Source organism: Passer montanus, unplaced genomic scaffold (genome assembly GCF_014805655.1).
Source record: "Passer montanus isolate IOZ18808 unplaced genomic scaffold, ASM1480565v1 scaffold128, whole genome shotgun sequence".
Taxonomy (NCBI): Eukaryota; Metazoa; Chordata; class Aves; order Passeriformes; family Passeridae; genus Passer; species Passer montanus.
In genome coordinates this window covers 603,292-618,509 of record NW_024359610.1, presented here as the reverse complement: position 1 = coordinate 618,509, position 15,218 = coordinate 603,292, and the positions used below count along the sequence as shown (strand labels likewise).

The following is a 15,218-nucleotide window of genomic DNA, read 5'->3' as shown; positions in this document are numbered from 1 at the left end:
TTATTCAGTACACACAGAGCCTGGCCCCTTCAATGTATAGTAATTCTTTCCAGCCAGCATCCAGGCCTCCAACTTCAGTGCAATAATAAATAGGAGAAGTCTCAGGTGAAGCCAGTATTTCAGAGTAATTAATCATCTTCCCCTCACAGTCCCTCCACCTCTCTCTTGGTTTTCTTTAACGAGGGAATTTCAGTAATAAATCTTTAATGATATGTGTTAAGAATCCTTCATTAATTCTTGTCCACTTATTTCTCTTTTTTGGTTGCTTTTATCTTGTATGTTGGGAAGTTAAAAGGAATATACCAAAAAAAACCCCGTTAAATGTAGCAGAGTCTCTAAAAGGATGTTTTGGATGTCGAGTGTCATGTGTTCGTTCACTTGGTGATCAGACTTGTTGGTTAATACCAGTTGTATTGTCAAAATCCTGGATATGGGTACCGAGTTAGAGCAGGATGATAAAGGAAAGGGAAGGCTGGTTTGTGTGCTGCTCAGTGCAGCGGTGCAGACCCTCAGCGAGAAGCTCGGTGTGTGTGGGGCAGGCACAGCCCGTGTGGGGCTGGCATAGCCTGTGGGTCACACACAGCCCATGGGGCAGGCACAGCCCATGTGTGGCTGACACAGCCCGTGGGACGGGCAGAGCCTGTGGGGCAGGCAGAGCTCCATGGAGCAGGCACAGCCTGTGTGGGGCTGGCATAGCCCATGGGTCACGCACAGCCCATGGGTCAGGCCCAGCCCGTGTGGGGCTGACAGCCCGTGTGGGGCTGACATAGCCCATGGGTCACGCACAGCCCATGGGGCTGACACAGCCCATGGGTCACACACAGCCCGTGGGTCAGGCCCAGCCCGTGGGTCACACACAGCCCGTGGGTCAGGCCCAGCCCGCGGGGGGCAGGCCCAGCCCGTGTGGGGCTGACAGCCCGTGGGTCACACACAGCCCATGGGGCTGCCCGTGTGGGGCTGACACACACAGCCCGTGGGTCAGGCCCAGCCCGTGGGTCAGGCCCAGCCCGCGGGGCACGCTGGATGCAGCGCTGCCCTCACGGCCCAGCCCGGCGCTGCGCGCAGAGCCCAGCAGCGAGCGGCCGTCAGCGGTACGCGATGTGACAGGGACAGCTGTGACAGATCCGTGCTGACACGCTGCCGTGGCGCCGGCCGTGCTGCGGGTGACGGCTGTCCTTCCCTGCAGGACAGCACAACGACGCGCGCATGAACCTGGCCATCGCCCTGACCGCCGCCCGCTACGGCGCTGCCACCGCCAATTACACCGAGGTGCGGCACCTGCTCAAGAGCACGGACACGGGCCGCGTCTGCGGCGTGCGCTGCAGGGACGTGCTCACCGGTGAGTGGCGTGGCTGGGGCCTGTGGGGTCTGTGGGGTGTGTGGGGTGTGCGCTGCAGGGATGTGCTCACCGGTGAGTGGCGTGTCTGGGGCCTGTGGGGTGTGTGGGTTGTGTGGGGTGTGTGCTTCAGAGAGGTGCTCACGAGTGAGTCTGGGGTTTGGGGTGTGTATGGGGTTTAGGGTGTGTGTGTGGGGTATGCAGGGTCCCACTGAAGGGTTGTGCTCACCGGTGAGTGGGGTGTGCAGGGTGCACTGCAGGGATGTGCTCACAAGTGTGTAGGATGTGCAGGGTGCACTGCAGGGGACAGTGACACAGGAGGGAGGAGCAGGGCCATTGCAAACAGCCCTGAACCAACACAGGAGCCATCTTTCTGGGCCGTGCCATTAGTGTCACTCAGCTTCCACTTGTGTCACATTTCTCACTCAAACCCCAGTGTTTTGGCAGGCCGGACTGAGCTTTGCGTCCCAGCCCTTCTGTCAAGCAAAGATGACATTGTAAAAGGCTCCGTGCTGTACAGTAGTAATCCCATTTACTGAGTCTGCGGGCTGAGACTGAAATCTCTCTTCTTGAGAGGCAGATTTCAGCTGAGCAACTCCCACCCCGCCTGCCTCTCTTCTGCCCTTACAGATAAGCTGGGATTCTGCTCTAAAACAATTCTCTCAAATCTCGTGTTGAGTGAACACTTAGTTAATTTTTAGAAGCCGTCCCAGCTGTTGTGTTCAGACACGCAGGGTACACTTTACAGTAGGTTGAGTTCATAGAGAGATGAATAACCAAGAGCATCAGTGAGCAGGAAACAAATGGTGTCTGTGATTGATACTGTTTTCTTTCACAGGGAAGGAGTTCGATGTCAGAGCCAAGTGTGTTATCAATGCCACGGGACCTTTCACAGACTCAGTCCGCAAAATGGATGATCAGGAGGTGCCCAACATCTGTCAGCCCAGCGCAGGCGTGCATATCGTGATGCCTGGTTATTACAGGTGAGGCACGGGGAGCCTGCTGCCCCGTGACACCATTTGCAGTCTCTGCTGCTGCCGAATAAATCAGCTGGGAGAGGCGCACCGCTGGCTCTGCGGCAGTTCGCAGCGCACAGTTTGAGTCTGATTTTTGTTTGTGTTTTTCAAAGAGGATCCTGGCGCTGTGCCGGTGAGGAGAACAATTTCATCTATTCAGAACAGACTGAAGCCGTGTAGATTTTAGTTAGAGCTCCCCAAGGCACGGCTCCTGCTGAAGCAGAAGGCGTTTAGGCAGCACATCCCCAGGTGTGGAAGCACCTGTTTCAGTGATGCCTTTGAGCTGAGTGTGCTGCTGCTTGGTCACCCCCTCAGGGAAACAGGGAGCATGTAAAACCTTCCAGAGAGGTTGCACCTTCTTACAGACTCTCTTGTCCTGTTAAATCATGGAATCACAGAGTGGTCTTTGTTGGAAGGGACTTTAAAGATCATCTTGTTCCACTGCCTGCCTTCACATATGAAACTCCTTGTGCAGTGATTCTGCTGGGATGTGGCTCTGCTTAGAGAAAACAGGAGTGCAGAAGCACAGAATAAGTGATAGGATGGGCAGGGTAATCAGTTATAATAATTACTGTCACAGGCAATAGAAGTAGCTCAGAGTAGCACCACCACATTTGCTGTGGCCCCAAGCCCACCCATGGGGGTTTTGGTGGCCAGGACGTGCCCTCCGTGTTCCAGGAGAGGTTCCCGTGGCACTCTGCTCCCTGCAGTCTCCTGCTCCTCTCCCTGTTTGCTGTGCAAAGCCAAATCCCCTTCTCCCGAGCCAGCCTTGTCAGTCGGAGCTCAAATATTACCTTTGCTTCCTGAAGTCATTAGCATCCTAATGGAAATTCCCCTTTATGGACTTAGCCCAGTTGTGTTGATACAGTGCCCTTGCAGTAATGCCTTCCACAGCCCCTCTCAGAATGGGAATTCAGCCTTCCAGTGCACCAGGGGGTGCTTCTGCCAGAGCTGTCCCAACAGGACACCACCACACACTGTAAAATTGAGGCATTTTTGGCCTGGTGTAAAATCACCCCTGCATTCTCTTCTGGGTTTTTTTTTTTTCATTTTTGTATCTTTCTCCATGAAAAATGGTAAAATGACCTGATAGCTGCTTTAAAGTACTAAAAATGTGGAGAAATGGGCTGTAATCCCAGTTTCCTCATATGCCAGGAGAAGGATGTGTGTGATTAGCTTTATGGCCCTACACAAAAACATGGAAAGCTTTAGAACCTGGACTCACTTGGTAAATTCAAAGTAGAAGATGGCTGGATACACTTGAGAGCTCTGGTTTATTTATTCTGTAATAACCCAATAATTTTAATTGGAAATGTGGAGAAGTCTTGTTCTCTGTGTTCCCCGGTGTATGTCAGCATGTGGGCATTACTTTCCTTGGAAAATAGTATCTGCCCACACACTGCCTCCAGAGCACAGCTGATAAGATAGCACTGCACTGAATTTCCTTGGAGTGGGATAGCTGAAAGCAGGGAACTGTCTGCTAAATAGAAAACACTCGTGGGATTTAATCTGGGTGGTATCAGGCCTTCCTTCTCGTGGTGCCAAGGAACACTGCTCAGCACAGGAAGGTTGGCATTTCACCGTGTCCACGTGTGCCCTGTGAATGTGTTACAGGATTTTGGCCCACAGTCACACAAATGATTTTTTTTTTTAACATCTAGAGGGTTTTAGTTATAAATATAGTCAAGATTTTGTAAAACGCATGTTAACCTAATGCATTCACTCCCCATGGGTTTCTTACTCATTGATGTCCTTCATTAATAGTCCCAGAATTCCTCCCCTCATTAATTAGGCTTCCTGCCTGGAATGTGTCTGTGAAGGCAAGGCTTTTTCCTCTCCCTTCTGACCAATTTCAGATGTTTCTGTCTTTCTGGAATTTTCCTCTCGGCTCTCCATTCCACATTCCAGGTAAACTTGCCTGTTGCACCTCCCTTCTTCTCTATGGAAAGTCACTTTTTATTCTTTAACTGCATTTGTGGTGCTTTGGTCAAATGCTTCTTCAGCTGGAGATCTTCCGTGGATCCAAGACCTTCCATGAATCTCCCAGACTTTAGCCTCTACATTTCTCTGTAAAGGCATTGCTTTATGCTTCATGTTGGAGTTTCCAATCCTCAATTTGCCCATTTTAGCCATCTTTAAAGAGAAATCTCACCACGGCTACATGGCTCTTACCTCCTTCTCCCATCCATGGTGGAGTTGTAGGAATTCTTGCCTCATAAAATCCTGTTGTTTCGGAGGTATTCCTGGTGTGCAGCAGCATGACTCCTGAGGCCTCAGGAAGGCCAGTATTTGGGTGTTAAGATGCTTCTTTCTGATGCAAAACACCTTATTTTGCATTTGTTTGGGTGGTTCTTTAGTTATTTAAATAAGCTGGAACAAGCATGGCAAAGGGCATGGAGAGAGAGCTTCCCAGGATAGCTGGTATCAGTGATTCAGTAAATAATTGGCATATGAAAAACTGTTCCAGCCTTTCTCAGCACTTGCTGTGCAATCTAAAACATTTCAGTCCAGAGGTGCTGTGGGGAAACTTAGTTGGAAGTCTTTGTTTGTTTCTCTTGCTTGTTTTTAACAGGTTTTATGAAATCACATCAAAAAAATTTCATACTTTGAAGAAAATGTCTATGAAGTTTCTGAATTCTGATACTGTATATTAAACCTCTGATTTCCTCTGTCTCTAAATCAACAGCTTTTTCATTTTAAAAAGTAATCATTTGTCTGAGGTGATTTACCTTTCCCAAACCTGTGTTGACTTCCCCTATTAGATTGTACCTCTGCCACCGTGTGCCTAAGCTGTCTATAAATATCAGCTAAAATGGGTCTAATATACATGCTAGCTATGAAATTCTCAGCCTCTCTCCCAACCTTGCCAGATATTGCCAACTTCCCTTCAGTAATCACTTCAGACTTCCTAAAAATGCAATATTCAGCTTGAGTAGGTAAATCCCACCCAAGCAGGTCTTTGCCTGCCTTAGGATTTGAGTCCACTGAATAATTCCCCCCTGAAGTCCATAACTGCTACCTAAATCTGCACCTCCTGCCCTCCTTCCATGTGCCTCCTGTATCTCAGGAGCAGGGTGAAGAGCCCTGACCTCACTGCACATGTTTGTAAAGGGAGTTGCAGCACCTTAAATGAAAGTCAGCATCAGTCCTTGAAGCAAAAATGATCGAAAAATGGGGCAGTTCAATGTTTTCCTACATAAAAGCTGTTTACTTTGAAGTGTTTATAAAAGCCTTTTGTCTTCTGAAATACAAGCAGAGCTTTTTAATAAGCCATGAGGAGGTAGTGGATTTACACCTGTGGGTATCTTTCTTACATTACACCAGAAAAATCTGATACATGAATTAAAATCTATCCAAAGCACTACGGTTTTTCATCCTTGCACTGAATCATTCTGTTGTGGCACTGGCAGAAGTAATGAAAAATGCCTGAGTAGCAGCATCCTCTGAGTGTCCCTTTTGCTTTTTTTCCTCAAAGCACAGTTCCCCATTCAGGAACAGAGCTGGAAGCACTCAGAGCACGTTCCTTTCTCCAAATCCCTCGGGAGTCTGTGGGTGTTCCTTCCTGCTGAAGTGGCAGGTGGTGACAAACTCAGGCTTAGTGTCACTGCAAGGATATTCCTTAAATGTCTTCATTTCTTTTCTTTGTTCTCCTTTTCCTCTCAGTCACCACCCTTCACCCCTGCTGCTCGACCTTTATTGTGGAGGCAGATTGGAGGAATCACTATGATTTTATGGCTTAAAAACATCCACGGGCCTTCTTTCTCCAAACTTCTGGGATCTATGTGTAAAGCCATGTCTTGGCCACACGTGAAATCCATTATTTGTTGATTTATTAACCCCTTTACCTGGGAACAGGTGTGGTGTGCCAGTCCTTGCCTGGGCAGTGGGGGTGCAGGGGCAGCCCCCAGGTGCCACCCCCTGTTCTGGTCTGAGCCAGGCCCCTCCTCTCTTCCAGCCCTGACAACATGGGGCTGCTGGACCCGGCCACCAGCGACGGCAGAGTGATCTTCTTCCTGCCCTGGGAGAAGATGACCATCGCAGGGACCACGGACAGCCCCACGGATGTCACCTCCCACCCCATCCCCACGGAGGAGGACATCAACTTCATCCTGAGCGAAGTGCGCAACTACCTGGGCCCAGATGTGGAAGGTAACCCCGGGAGCCCCTCCTGGAGGGGCTGGGCTGGGGGGGCATTCCAGCCTGGGGAGGCCAGGCCTTCCAGCCTGGGGGAGAACGTGCTGCTGCCTGAACTGGGATCTGGCTGTGTGAAACCAGTGGGCTGAGGTGTCAGCATGAGCTGTGCAGTGCTCCAGACCATCCAGTCCCCAGCACCACTGCCACTGTCACCACTAACACATCTCCCAGGGGCCACATCCACTTGGGTTTTGGGCACCTCCAGGGAGGGTGACGCCACCACTGCCCTGGGCAGCCGTCTTCCCTCCAGAGTGGGGTTTGGTTTATTTAATTTATTCTGCTAGAGCATTTGTACTGCTGTGTTTCTGATGCAGCATTTAAAAAAGTCTGAAAAGCACTCAGGCAAGAACACTGTAACATACTTAGGTATAGGAAGACCTGCTGTCTGGAGATGGGAAATGCTCAATTCCTTGTTTTCTGAAGAGGAGACTTGATGTCTTAATGTTGTATGAAGTTCTGGAAGTGTCCAGGGAAGCTCCTGTTGAGTGTCAGGAGACCAGGGAGGGAAATGGGAATGTGAATAGGACAGAGATTAGATGGGATATTGGGAAGAAATTCTCCCCTGGGGGGAATGTGAGGCCCTGGCCCAGAGTGCCCAGAGCAGCTGTGGCTGCCCCTGGCAGTGTCCGAGGCCAGGCTGGATGGGGCTTGGAGCAGCCTGGGACAGGGGAAGGTGTCCCTGCCATGGGATGGGCTGTAAGGTCTGTCCCAAGCCCGGCCATTCCCTGGTTTCCCACGTATTTTCCAGCAGCACATTCGGAAGTGTTCAGTCCCTCTGGCTCAGCCCAGCTGGGCCTGTGCTGGTTTTCCCGTGCAATTACTGTTTATAGATGGCTGGAGCTGAAATAACAACGGCACTGCCCATATCACCCCTCGACAGCCCTGCCTCTGCTGCCAGAGCCAGTGCCAGGGTTATCAACTTCCACAGGCTTGGACACCTTCCAGCTGCTTAATTACAGCGTCACGCGTGCTGCTTTCTGTAGTTTCATTAGTTTATAAACCTAATACAGGGTCTTGTGTCTGTGATTAACACTTCATTTTGGCAGGTTGAACACGCTGGCAGAGCACATTGATTTCGGAAATCTATTCCGTGTTCTTTGGGGGATGTTTTTTACACCCTTTTAGTGATTTTTCAATTATCGGTCATTTGAAAGTTGTATTAAAAACATGTTCCAAAGACTTTGGTATAAAGCAAATTAGTAGCTGCACTTAGGGTGAAGGCTGTGGATAAAGATGGCTTGTCAAGAGGAAATCTTGGAATAATAGCCTAAAAGCTAGAGGAAAAGCTTGGAAGATCTGAAAGCAGATGTTACACTCAAGTAGCAAACTTTATTTTGGTTTATAAAATGTAATGTAAGGACTGTTCAGATTCATTGGGAAGAATTGTCATGGAAAGGGGGGGTCAGGCTGGAGCTGCCCAGGCAGGTTTGGAGTCCCCATCCCTGGAGCTGTCCAGGGAACACCTGGATGTGGCACTCAGTGCTCTGGGCTGGTGACAAGGTGGGCATTGGTACCAGCTGGACTCGGTGGCCTGGGAGGGCTTTTCCAACATCAGTGGTTCTGGGATTCCATAGCCCAGCTTCTCCCCTGGCTCAGGGGGCTCTCCCAGCTCTGGGGGTTGCTCAGGGCCGAGCAGGGTGTGGAGCAGCCCTTGGCAGTGCCCAGTGGGCAGCCCTGGGCTCGGGCTGGCCGTGCCTCAGTGTGGCTCTGCACAGTGAGAAGAGGAGATGTGCTGGCAGCCTGGAGTGGCATCCGGCCCCTGGTGACCAACCCCGACTCCAAGGACACCCAGTCCCTGTCCCGGAACCACGTGGTGACCATCAGCGACAGCGGCCTCGTCACCATTGCAGGTACTGGGGGTTCCTTCAGCTGCAGCTCTGCTGGGCTTCCCCAGGGTATTTCATGCAAAAATCTTCTTCCACGGGAATTCTTCTGCTCCTATAACCAAACTGCTCTGTCAGTGGCAGCGGGACCGGCTTGGAGCAGGCCTGGCAGCAGCCATGTGATCTGTGGAATACATAGATGTGTCTGTAGGGGGTAACAGCTTGTATTCCTGCGGCTTTCCCCAAATGATGAGGTGAGCTCTGTTCCCCCAGGTGGGAAGTGGACAACCTACCGTGCCATGGCACGGGACACCATCGACGCGGCCGTGCGCGAGCACAAGCTGCAGGCAGGCTCCTGCAGAACCATGGGGCTGCAGCTGGAGGGGGCCCACGACTGGAGCCCCACGCTCTACATCAGACTGGTGCAGGACTACGGGCTGGAAAGTGAGGTGAGTCCTGCCTTCCTGCCTTGCAGGGGTTTGGTCTTCCCTAAATCAGTCACCAACATAACTTGGGCAAGGGTCTGGTGAGCCTGATCAGAGATCTAACAGAAATATAGTAATTGTTGATCATCTTCCCCTCTTTCCTTCCTCCTAATCTTGACTGTTTCCTGCTAAAAACTCTCTGACTTGCTGGGGTCTGTGGTCTCTGGAGCCCCCCAAGCTGTGCAGCAGTGTGATCACCGTGTGGCAGGAGAGCTGGGCTGTCAGGCCTGGTGGCACAGACACGGCGGGGCAGTGCTGGTCCAGCCTCCCACAGCACAGAGCTTCCTCCCACACTGTCACACTCCAACAGCCTTGGCAGCCTGTTTGTTATTGGGGATGAGGGAATGACAAGGAAAATGTGTCTTTCGTATGCTTTCAAAGCATGCTGGATTTGTTTTCCACTCCACAGGTGGCTCAGCACCTGGCTTCCACCTATGGAGACAAGGCTTTTGAGGTGGCCAAAATAGCCCAGGTGACAGGGAAGAGGTGGCCTATTGTTGGGAAACGTCTGGTGTCTGAATTTCCTTACATTGAAGCTGAGGTATGTGGGGAAACCGTGTCACCTTCTGTGATTGTGTCCTTGGGACGAGCAGGCCAGTGGCTCTGAAACATCTCCTTGAGCCCTTTCCTTTGGGGAGGCCAAGATACTTTCTGTGCCTGTACCTGACACACACTTTATGTATCTATATATATACATATTAATATATTTATGCACAATTAAATATTTATACAGCGCCTGTTTTGTACGCCACGTACAAACGCTGGATCCAGGTGGGTTCTGTGAAGGGTCGCAGGCAAGGGGCTGTGCCAGGCGTGCTCTGGTGCCAGCCCTGCTGTGCCTGTCCCCAGGTGGTGTACGGGGTGAAGGAGTATGCCCGCACCGCCGTGGACATCATCTCGCGCCGCACCCGCCTGGCCTTCCTCAACGTGCAGGCTGCCGACGAGGCCCTGCCCCGCATCGTGGACATCATGGCCAAGGAGCTCAACTGGTGTGAGCAGAAGAAGAAGGTACACAGGGCCCTTTCAGCTCCAGCTGCTTTGTTTTGCTTGAGGAGTTTCCGCGCTAAGGGTCCCGGTTGCTTGAATGGAGAACTACAAGTGATGTTTTATTCCCGGCAGAATGAGTCACTTGGTGCATTTCATTCTGAAGGCTTTATCAAATGGCTGTGAAATGGGTTGGGATTGGCCAGGGGGTGGCAGGGAAGGGGAAGATCTGTATCCTGTTGCTCCCCAGCCTTAGAAATGAAAGCAGGCTTGGCATTGCTGTCCTATTCCTGTCAGTTATTTTGCATTACTGACACTTTCAACAGATCTGCCTCAGCAAAGGAAGCTCCTGTAACCACAAAAAACCTGTCTCATGTTGAGCTCCCTGATTTTTTTCTGATTTTGGACAGCTGAGTGAATCATCACACTAAGATATCAAGTGGGAGAGAAATGACAAGTTGTAGGCCTAGCCTAAAAAGGCCATTTCTTCCTGAAAGGGGCAGACAGACTGTGTGTGACTGAAGGTGTGGATGCTCCTGAAAGCATTTACAGAAATTAGAAGTCTTTACTAGCATGGCTACCTTTTTCAACAGTAAAAAGTGCCTAAGTTTAACTTTTTGATACTTCCCAGCTGCCATCTGCCTTATTTTGGGACCTTAGAAAAGCACTGGTAAAGTGGAAGACCTAATAGTAAAATATAAAAAATAAATACTTGTAAAACAACTTGCTATTGCTGAGATACTCAGGTTTTGTGTTTTCATTGTAGGAAGAGCTTGAAACAGCTAAAACATTCCTGTACTATGAAATGGGCTACAAGGTGAAAACAGATCAATTAACAGACAGCTCTGAGATCAGCCTGGTGCCTGCAGACATTGAGAGGTGAGTGGGGCAGGGGCTGCCCGTGCTGCTGTGCCCTGCAGCCCTGCAGCCCTGACGTGCCAGCCCCTCCCTCACAGGTACAAGAAGCGGTTCCGCATGTTTGACAAGGACAAGAAGGGCTTCATAACCATCCTGGACGTGCAGCGCGTGCTGCAGGTGAGCTGCCCCGTGCTCCTGGCTGCCTCTGGCAGCAGCCCGAGGCCCAGGTGAGGCCCAGGCTGCTGAGCCCCTGCTCCTGTGCTCGTTCACGCAGAGCATCAGCGTGCAGATGGACGAGAACACCCTCCACGAGATCCTCAACGAGGTGGACCTCAACAAAAACGGGCAGGTGGAGCTCAACGAGTTCCTGCAGGTACGTGCCTCGTCTGCTCCCAGGAGAGGCTGGTTTGTGAGCAGCAAAGACACACCTAGGGAACTTTCACCCTTGTAGGGCTGGGTTGGACACCAGGGGAGTGTTCCTGTGGTGGTGGTGGTACAGGGGGCACACAGAGCCATCCTCAAGCAGCTTGGAAATTCAGGGGTCTTTTTTGCCCAGTCAGACTCAAAGAACGGGTCCAATTTACAAAGTATGCCCCAGTCCAGACATGAATTTGGCATTTTAAGCCCAGAAATGCTGTTTAAACATATTTAAAATGATACAGGTGTCCACTGGAAGGTGCATGGCGCAGGTGTGCACACTGACATTATCCGCAGCTGTTAAGGGTTGTTAGAAAAATGAGTAAACTAAGAAATGGAATAATAAACAGCTAAATAACCAAATATTTATAATGATAAATAGTAGTATAACTGTAATGATAATAAACTAAATAACTAAATAGTAAACCAAATATTACAAAGAATGAGCTTGTAGTTAGGGCCCATCCCAGGACCATAACCCATTTTAATTTCCAGATTGGCTAAATTGCCCCAGTCTCTCTGAAAAAAATGACATGCATCTGCTTTTTGGGGTCTTTCAAGCAAACCCAAGGGTGCTCCCTTTGCAGATGCAGTTTGTCAGCTGGGTTGGTGTTGGAGGAGTCTTTTTTGGGGTGGTATTTGAGAGCCTGCCGTGTCTCCCCTGCCCGGTGGCAATGATGAATGCCAAACAGGAGAGAAATTAATGCTGGGGATTTTGGTCAATGTCAGCCCTTTCTTCACTGTGTCAAGTTAAACAAACAAGATCAAGGCAAAGGAAATGGTAATTGTCTCTCTGGAGATGAGCTGGGGATAAGAGCACCATTGTTGAATCTAAATGCAGAAAATTTTCACAGGTTGTGTCCAGCATTAGCAAAAAGGAGTATTTATTTGCCTAAAATGCAGCAATTGAGCTGAGGGGCTGTACTGAATTTGGGGGAAGGGGAAAAACCAAACCAAGCAAGCCAGGGGGAAGGAGAAGCAATGGCTTTGGGAGTTTGTGCTGATCTGTTCAAATGGGAGAGAGCAGCCCAGCTGGGTTCTGGCTGCTGGAAAGGGACACCCTGGTCCCCCCACTGGAAGCCTTTCAGTGGGGCAGCCCAGCCCTTTCTGCAGGCTGAGCTAGCTGCAGTTTGGTTAGGTTGGGTACACTGGCTGGGGAGCTGAAACAATCAGTAATTGTTGTTCTGTGGGGTTTGGGGGCCTTCTGGGGTGTTTTTGCTAGGCTGAGCAGGCTCACCAGGGATGGCCAGCCCTACATCATCCCACAGAATGCAAAGGCCAGGCCGTGCTTAGGAGTGTTTCAGGGCTGTTTGTGCAAACCTGTGTCACTCTGTGGCTCCTGCACATCTCCGAGAGCAGCCTGGCTGTGGAGCAGCAGTAATGGGGATGCCTTGAGAAGGGAGCAGAGGCTGGGCAGAGCTCCAGAATAAAGCAGGGATTGATTCAAGGATCTCCTCCATGGATGCACCTCGGGCAGCACCAGAGCCCAGCCAGGGCTGCACCCAGGATGAACCCAAATGGCCCCAAAATGCACGAGCGCTGCCGGGGTCTCTCCCTGGGCTCAGCTCTGCTCCATGTGCACATTGCAGTTCAGTGGCCAACCCCAGCTGCAGCCCCTGCAGTCCCACCCTGCTTGTTTTTCTCTCTGCAGCCCACGGGCTTTGTGCTCCTGGGCTGGGATTGGGATCATTTGTCCTTGGTGCCCAGCTGGAGCAGGAATTGTTTTGTGTCCCTGCTCTGTGCACAGAGCTCAGCAACCCTTCATGTGAAGCTCAGAACTGCACACTGAAGCAGCACAGAGTCTGAAACATGGAAAAGCTGAACCTGATGGCACTGCAGGGCTGAGCCCTCTCCTGTGCCTTCCCCTCCAGGGAAGCACTCAGTGCTAAGCACGAAGGTGCCACTGAAATGAACTGGGGTTGCCATGGAAGGAGCAAAATGCATTAAATGTTTGTTTAATTTTTTAATGGATCTGTTAAGTCAGTGCCCAATACTTGAGTGTTTGCTTTCTGAAAACTTTCAAGTAATTGCGTTTCAGCGCAGAACTTGTGCAAGCCCTGGGCAAATATTTGTGGAGGTTTGTGTTGGAAAATAGAGCAGGTTGTGCCTGGGGGCTGCTGGCCTGCAGCTGGGAGCAGAGCAGGGGCTGAGGGGCCTCAGAGGGCGGGCAGAGAGTGGCCTGGCAGCCCCAGTGCTCGGTGCCCATGGGCTGATGGGGCACAGAGGGCTGCCCGAGGCAGGCAGCACAGCTGGCACAGAGCCCAGGGCACAGGGTTCCTGCAGAGCCAGGGGTGCTCCAGGAGGGACAGGGAGCCCTGGAACTGCTGGTGGGACACAAAGGCAACTGCCCCCTGTTCAGTCAGGAGGGATCATGGAATGCCAGAGTGGTTTGAGTGGGAGGGAGCCTTACAGCCCATCCCACTCCTCCACAGCCCATCGCCCCAGGCCCTGGCAGGCTGGTGGCCCAGGAGGGTGACAGGGCAGGAGGCCGTGCCTCTGCTGCTGGGAGATCCCTGTCTGTGCACAGCCCTGGCCTCCTCCCCGTGGCTCTGGAGCTGGGAGGGAGGCCAGGGAGAAGGCCACGCCACGTTTGCACAGGTCCAGCTGCAGGTGTAATGAGCAGCTTTTCCTATGGGGGAAGGAATCTCAGGGATTCCTGTAGTCAGTGGGAGCAAGAAATTGCATTTGGCAAGTGCCAATTGCTTCCCCAGCGCTCTCTGCAGAGCTGGCTGCAGGTAATTTCAGCTCTAATGCTGGCTTTATCCATGGGATAAAAAAGAATTAACTAAAATCTTAGCAGTAGTGGGCTAGCACTGGGAGAGAGCAGAGTCCAGCTGCCAGGACTTAAAGGCAAATTAGTTTTAAAAGTCTATAAAGGAATTTGGATTTGAAAGAATTGTGGGAGTCAAGTACAGTGTCTCTCCAGAGAAAGGCATGTGGGTGGAAAGGGCAGGTCTGGGATCAGTGGCGGATCAGGAATCATGAAATCCCTGCATGATGTGGGTTGGGAGGGACCCTAAAGCTCATCTCCAAGGCAGGGCCAGGGACACCTTCCACTAGATCAGCTTGTTCCAGCCTGGCCTGGGGCACTGCCAGGGATCCAGCGGCAGCCACAGCTGCTCTGGGCACCCTGTGACATCCTCATAGGGAACAATGTCTTCCTAAATGGAAAGAAATCCTGAATTTTCCGTGAGCTGCATCAATATTACAAATAACCGAAGGCAGCCTGTGCAGCGGCTGGTTTCCCACATTGTGAATGTCGCAGCGGCGATGGCTGTCTGCAGCTGCCAGGTGGCTCCTGCTCGGCGCTGCCCTCCCGCAGCCCCCGGGCAGTGTCCTGGGCTGTTCCGGGCTGAGAGCCGGGCCGGGCCGCAGCCGGGGTTTGCGCTGCGGGTGTGCGGGTGGCTGAGGGCAGCGCAGTGACGCTGTGCCGTGTCCGCAGCTGATGAGTGCCATCCAGAAGGGCCGTGTGTCGGGCAGCAGGCTGGCCGTGCTGATGAAGAGCGCCGAGGAGAACCTGCGGCGGCGCCAGGCCATCCCCGTGGACCGCAGCGGCGGCGGGCTCTGAGCCCCGGCGTGCCGGGCAGCTCTGCCGAGCGCCGCGCTCCGTGTGCCCCGGCCCCGCGATTCCCTGCTGGGCCTGGCCGGGCCGGGCGTGCGGCTGGAGCTGCGGGCTGCAGGGCCTGGGGGCACACAGCTCCTGCCCGGCCACTGACGTTTGCATCGCCTTCTCCTTCGGAGCAGGTGCTCGGAGTGACTCCTGCCCTGCCATTAATGTTTGCATCACCTTTGGAGCACACCTTGCTCAGAGTGACTCCTGCCCCAGCTCTTAGCGTTTGTATCACCCTGAAGCAGAGTGCTCGGAGTGACTCCTGCCCTGCCATTAATGTTTGCATCACCTTCACCTTTGGAGCATGTGCTCAGAGTGAATCCTGCCCCAGCCATTAACGTTTGTATCACCTTCAAAGCACATCCCTGCTCAGAGTGAGTCCTGCCCCAACCATTAATGTTTGTATCACCTTGAAGCAGGGTGCTCAGATTGAGTCCTGCCCCAACCATTAATGTTTATATCACCTTCAGAGCAGAGTGCTCAGAGTGAATCCTG

At 51.9% G+C, this 15,218-nt stretch overlaps 1 protein-coding gene across 3 annotated transcripts in view; it reads left to right on the top strand.

Moving 5' to 3' along the window:
- The window catches only part of GPD2 (glycerol-3-phosphate dehydrogenase 2), a 44,497-nt gene extending 29,483 nt beyond the window's left edge, over window positions 1–15,014 (top strand). For all 3 annotated transcript variants that reach the window (XM_039698669.1, XM_039698670.1, XM_039698671.1), the window contains 11 exons: window positions 1,187–1,339; window positions 2,175–2,319; window positions 6,308–6,501; window positions 8,262–8,396; window positions 8,643–8,818; window positions 9,264–9,395; window positions 9,704–9,862; window positions 10,605–10,717; window positions 10,795–10,873; window positions 10,971–11,069; window positions 14,556–15,014. In XM_039698669.1, coding sequence (XP_039554603.1) covers window positions 1,187–1,339; window positions 2,175–2,319; window positions 6,308–6,501; window positions 8,262–8,396; window positions 8,643–8,818; window positions 9,264–9,395; window positions 9,704–9,862; window positions 10,605–10,717; window positions 10,795–10,873; window positions 10,971–11,069; window positions 14,556–14,681 — 1,511 coding nt within the window. In that variant the 3' untranslated portion in view covers window positions 14,682–15,014. The remainder of the gene's footprint in view (window positions 1–1,186; window positions 1,340–2,174; window positions 2,320–6,307; window positions 6,502–8,261; window positions 8,397–8,642; window positions 8,819–9,263; window positions 9,396–9,703; window positions 9,863–10,604; window positions 10,718–10,794; window positions 10,874–10,970; window positions 11,070–14,555) is intronic.
- Window positions 15,015–15,218: the final 204 nt, after the last annotated feature.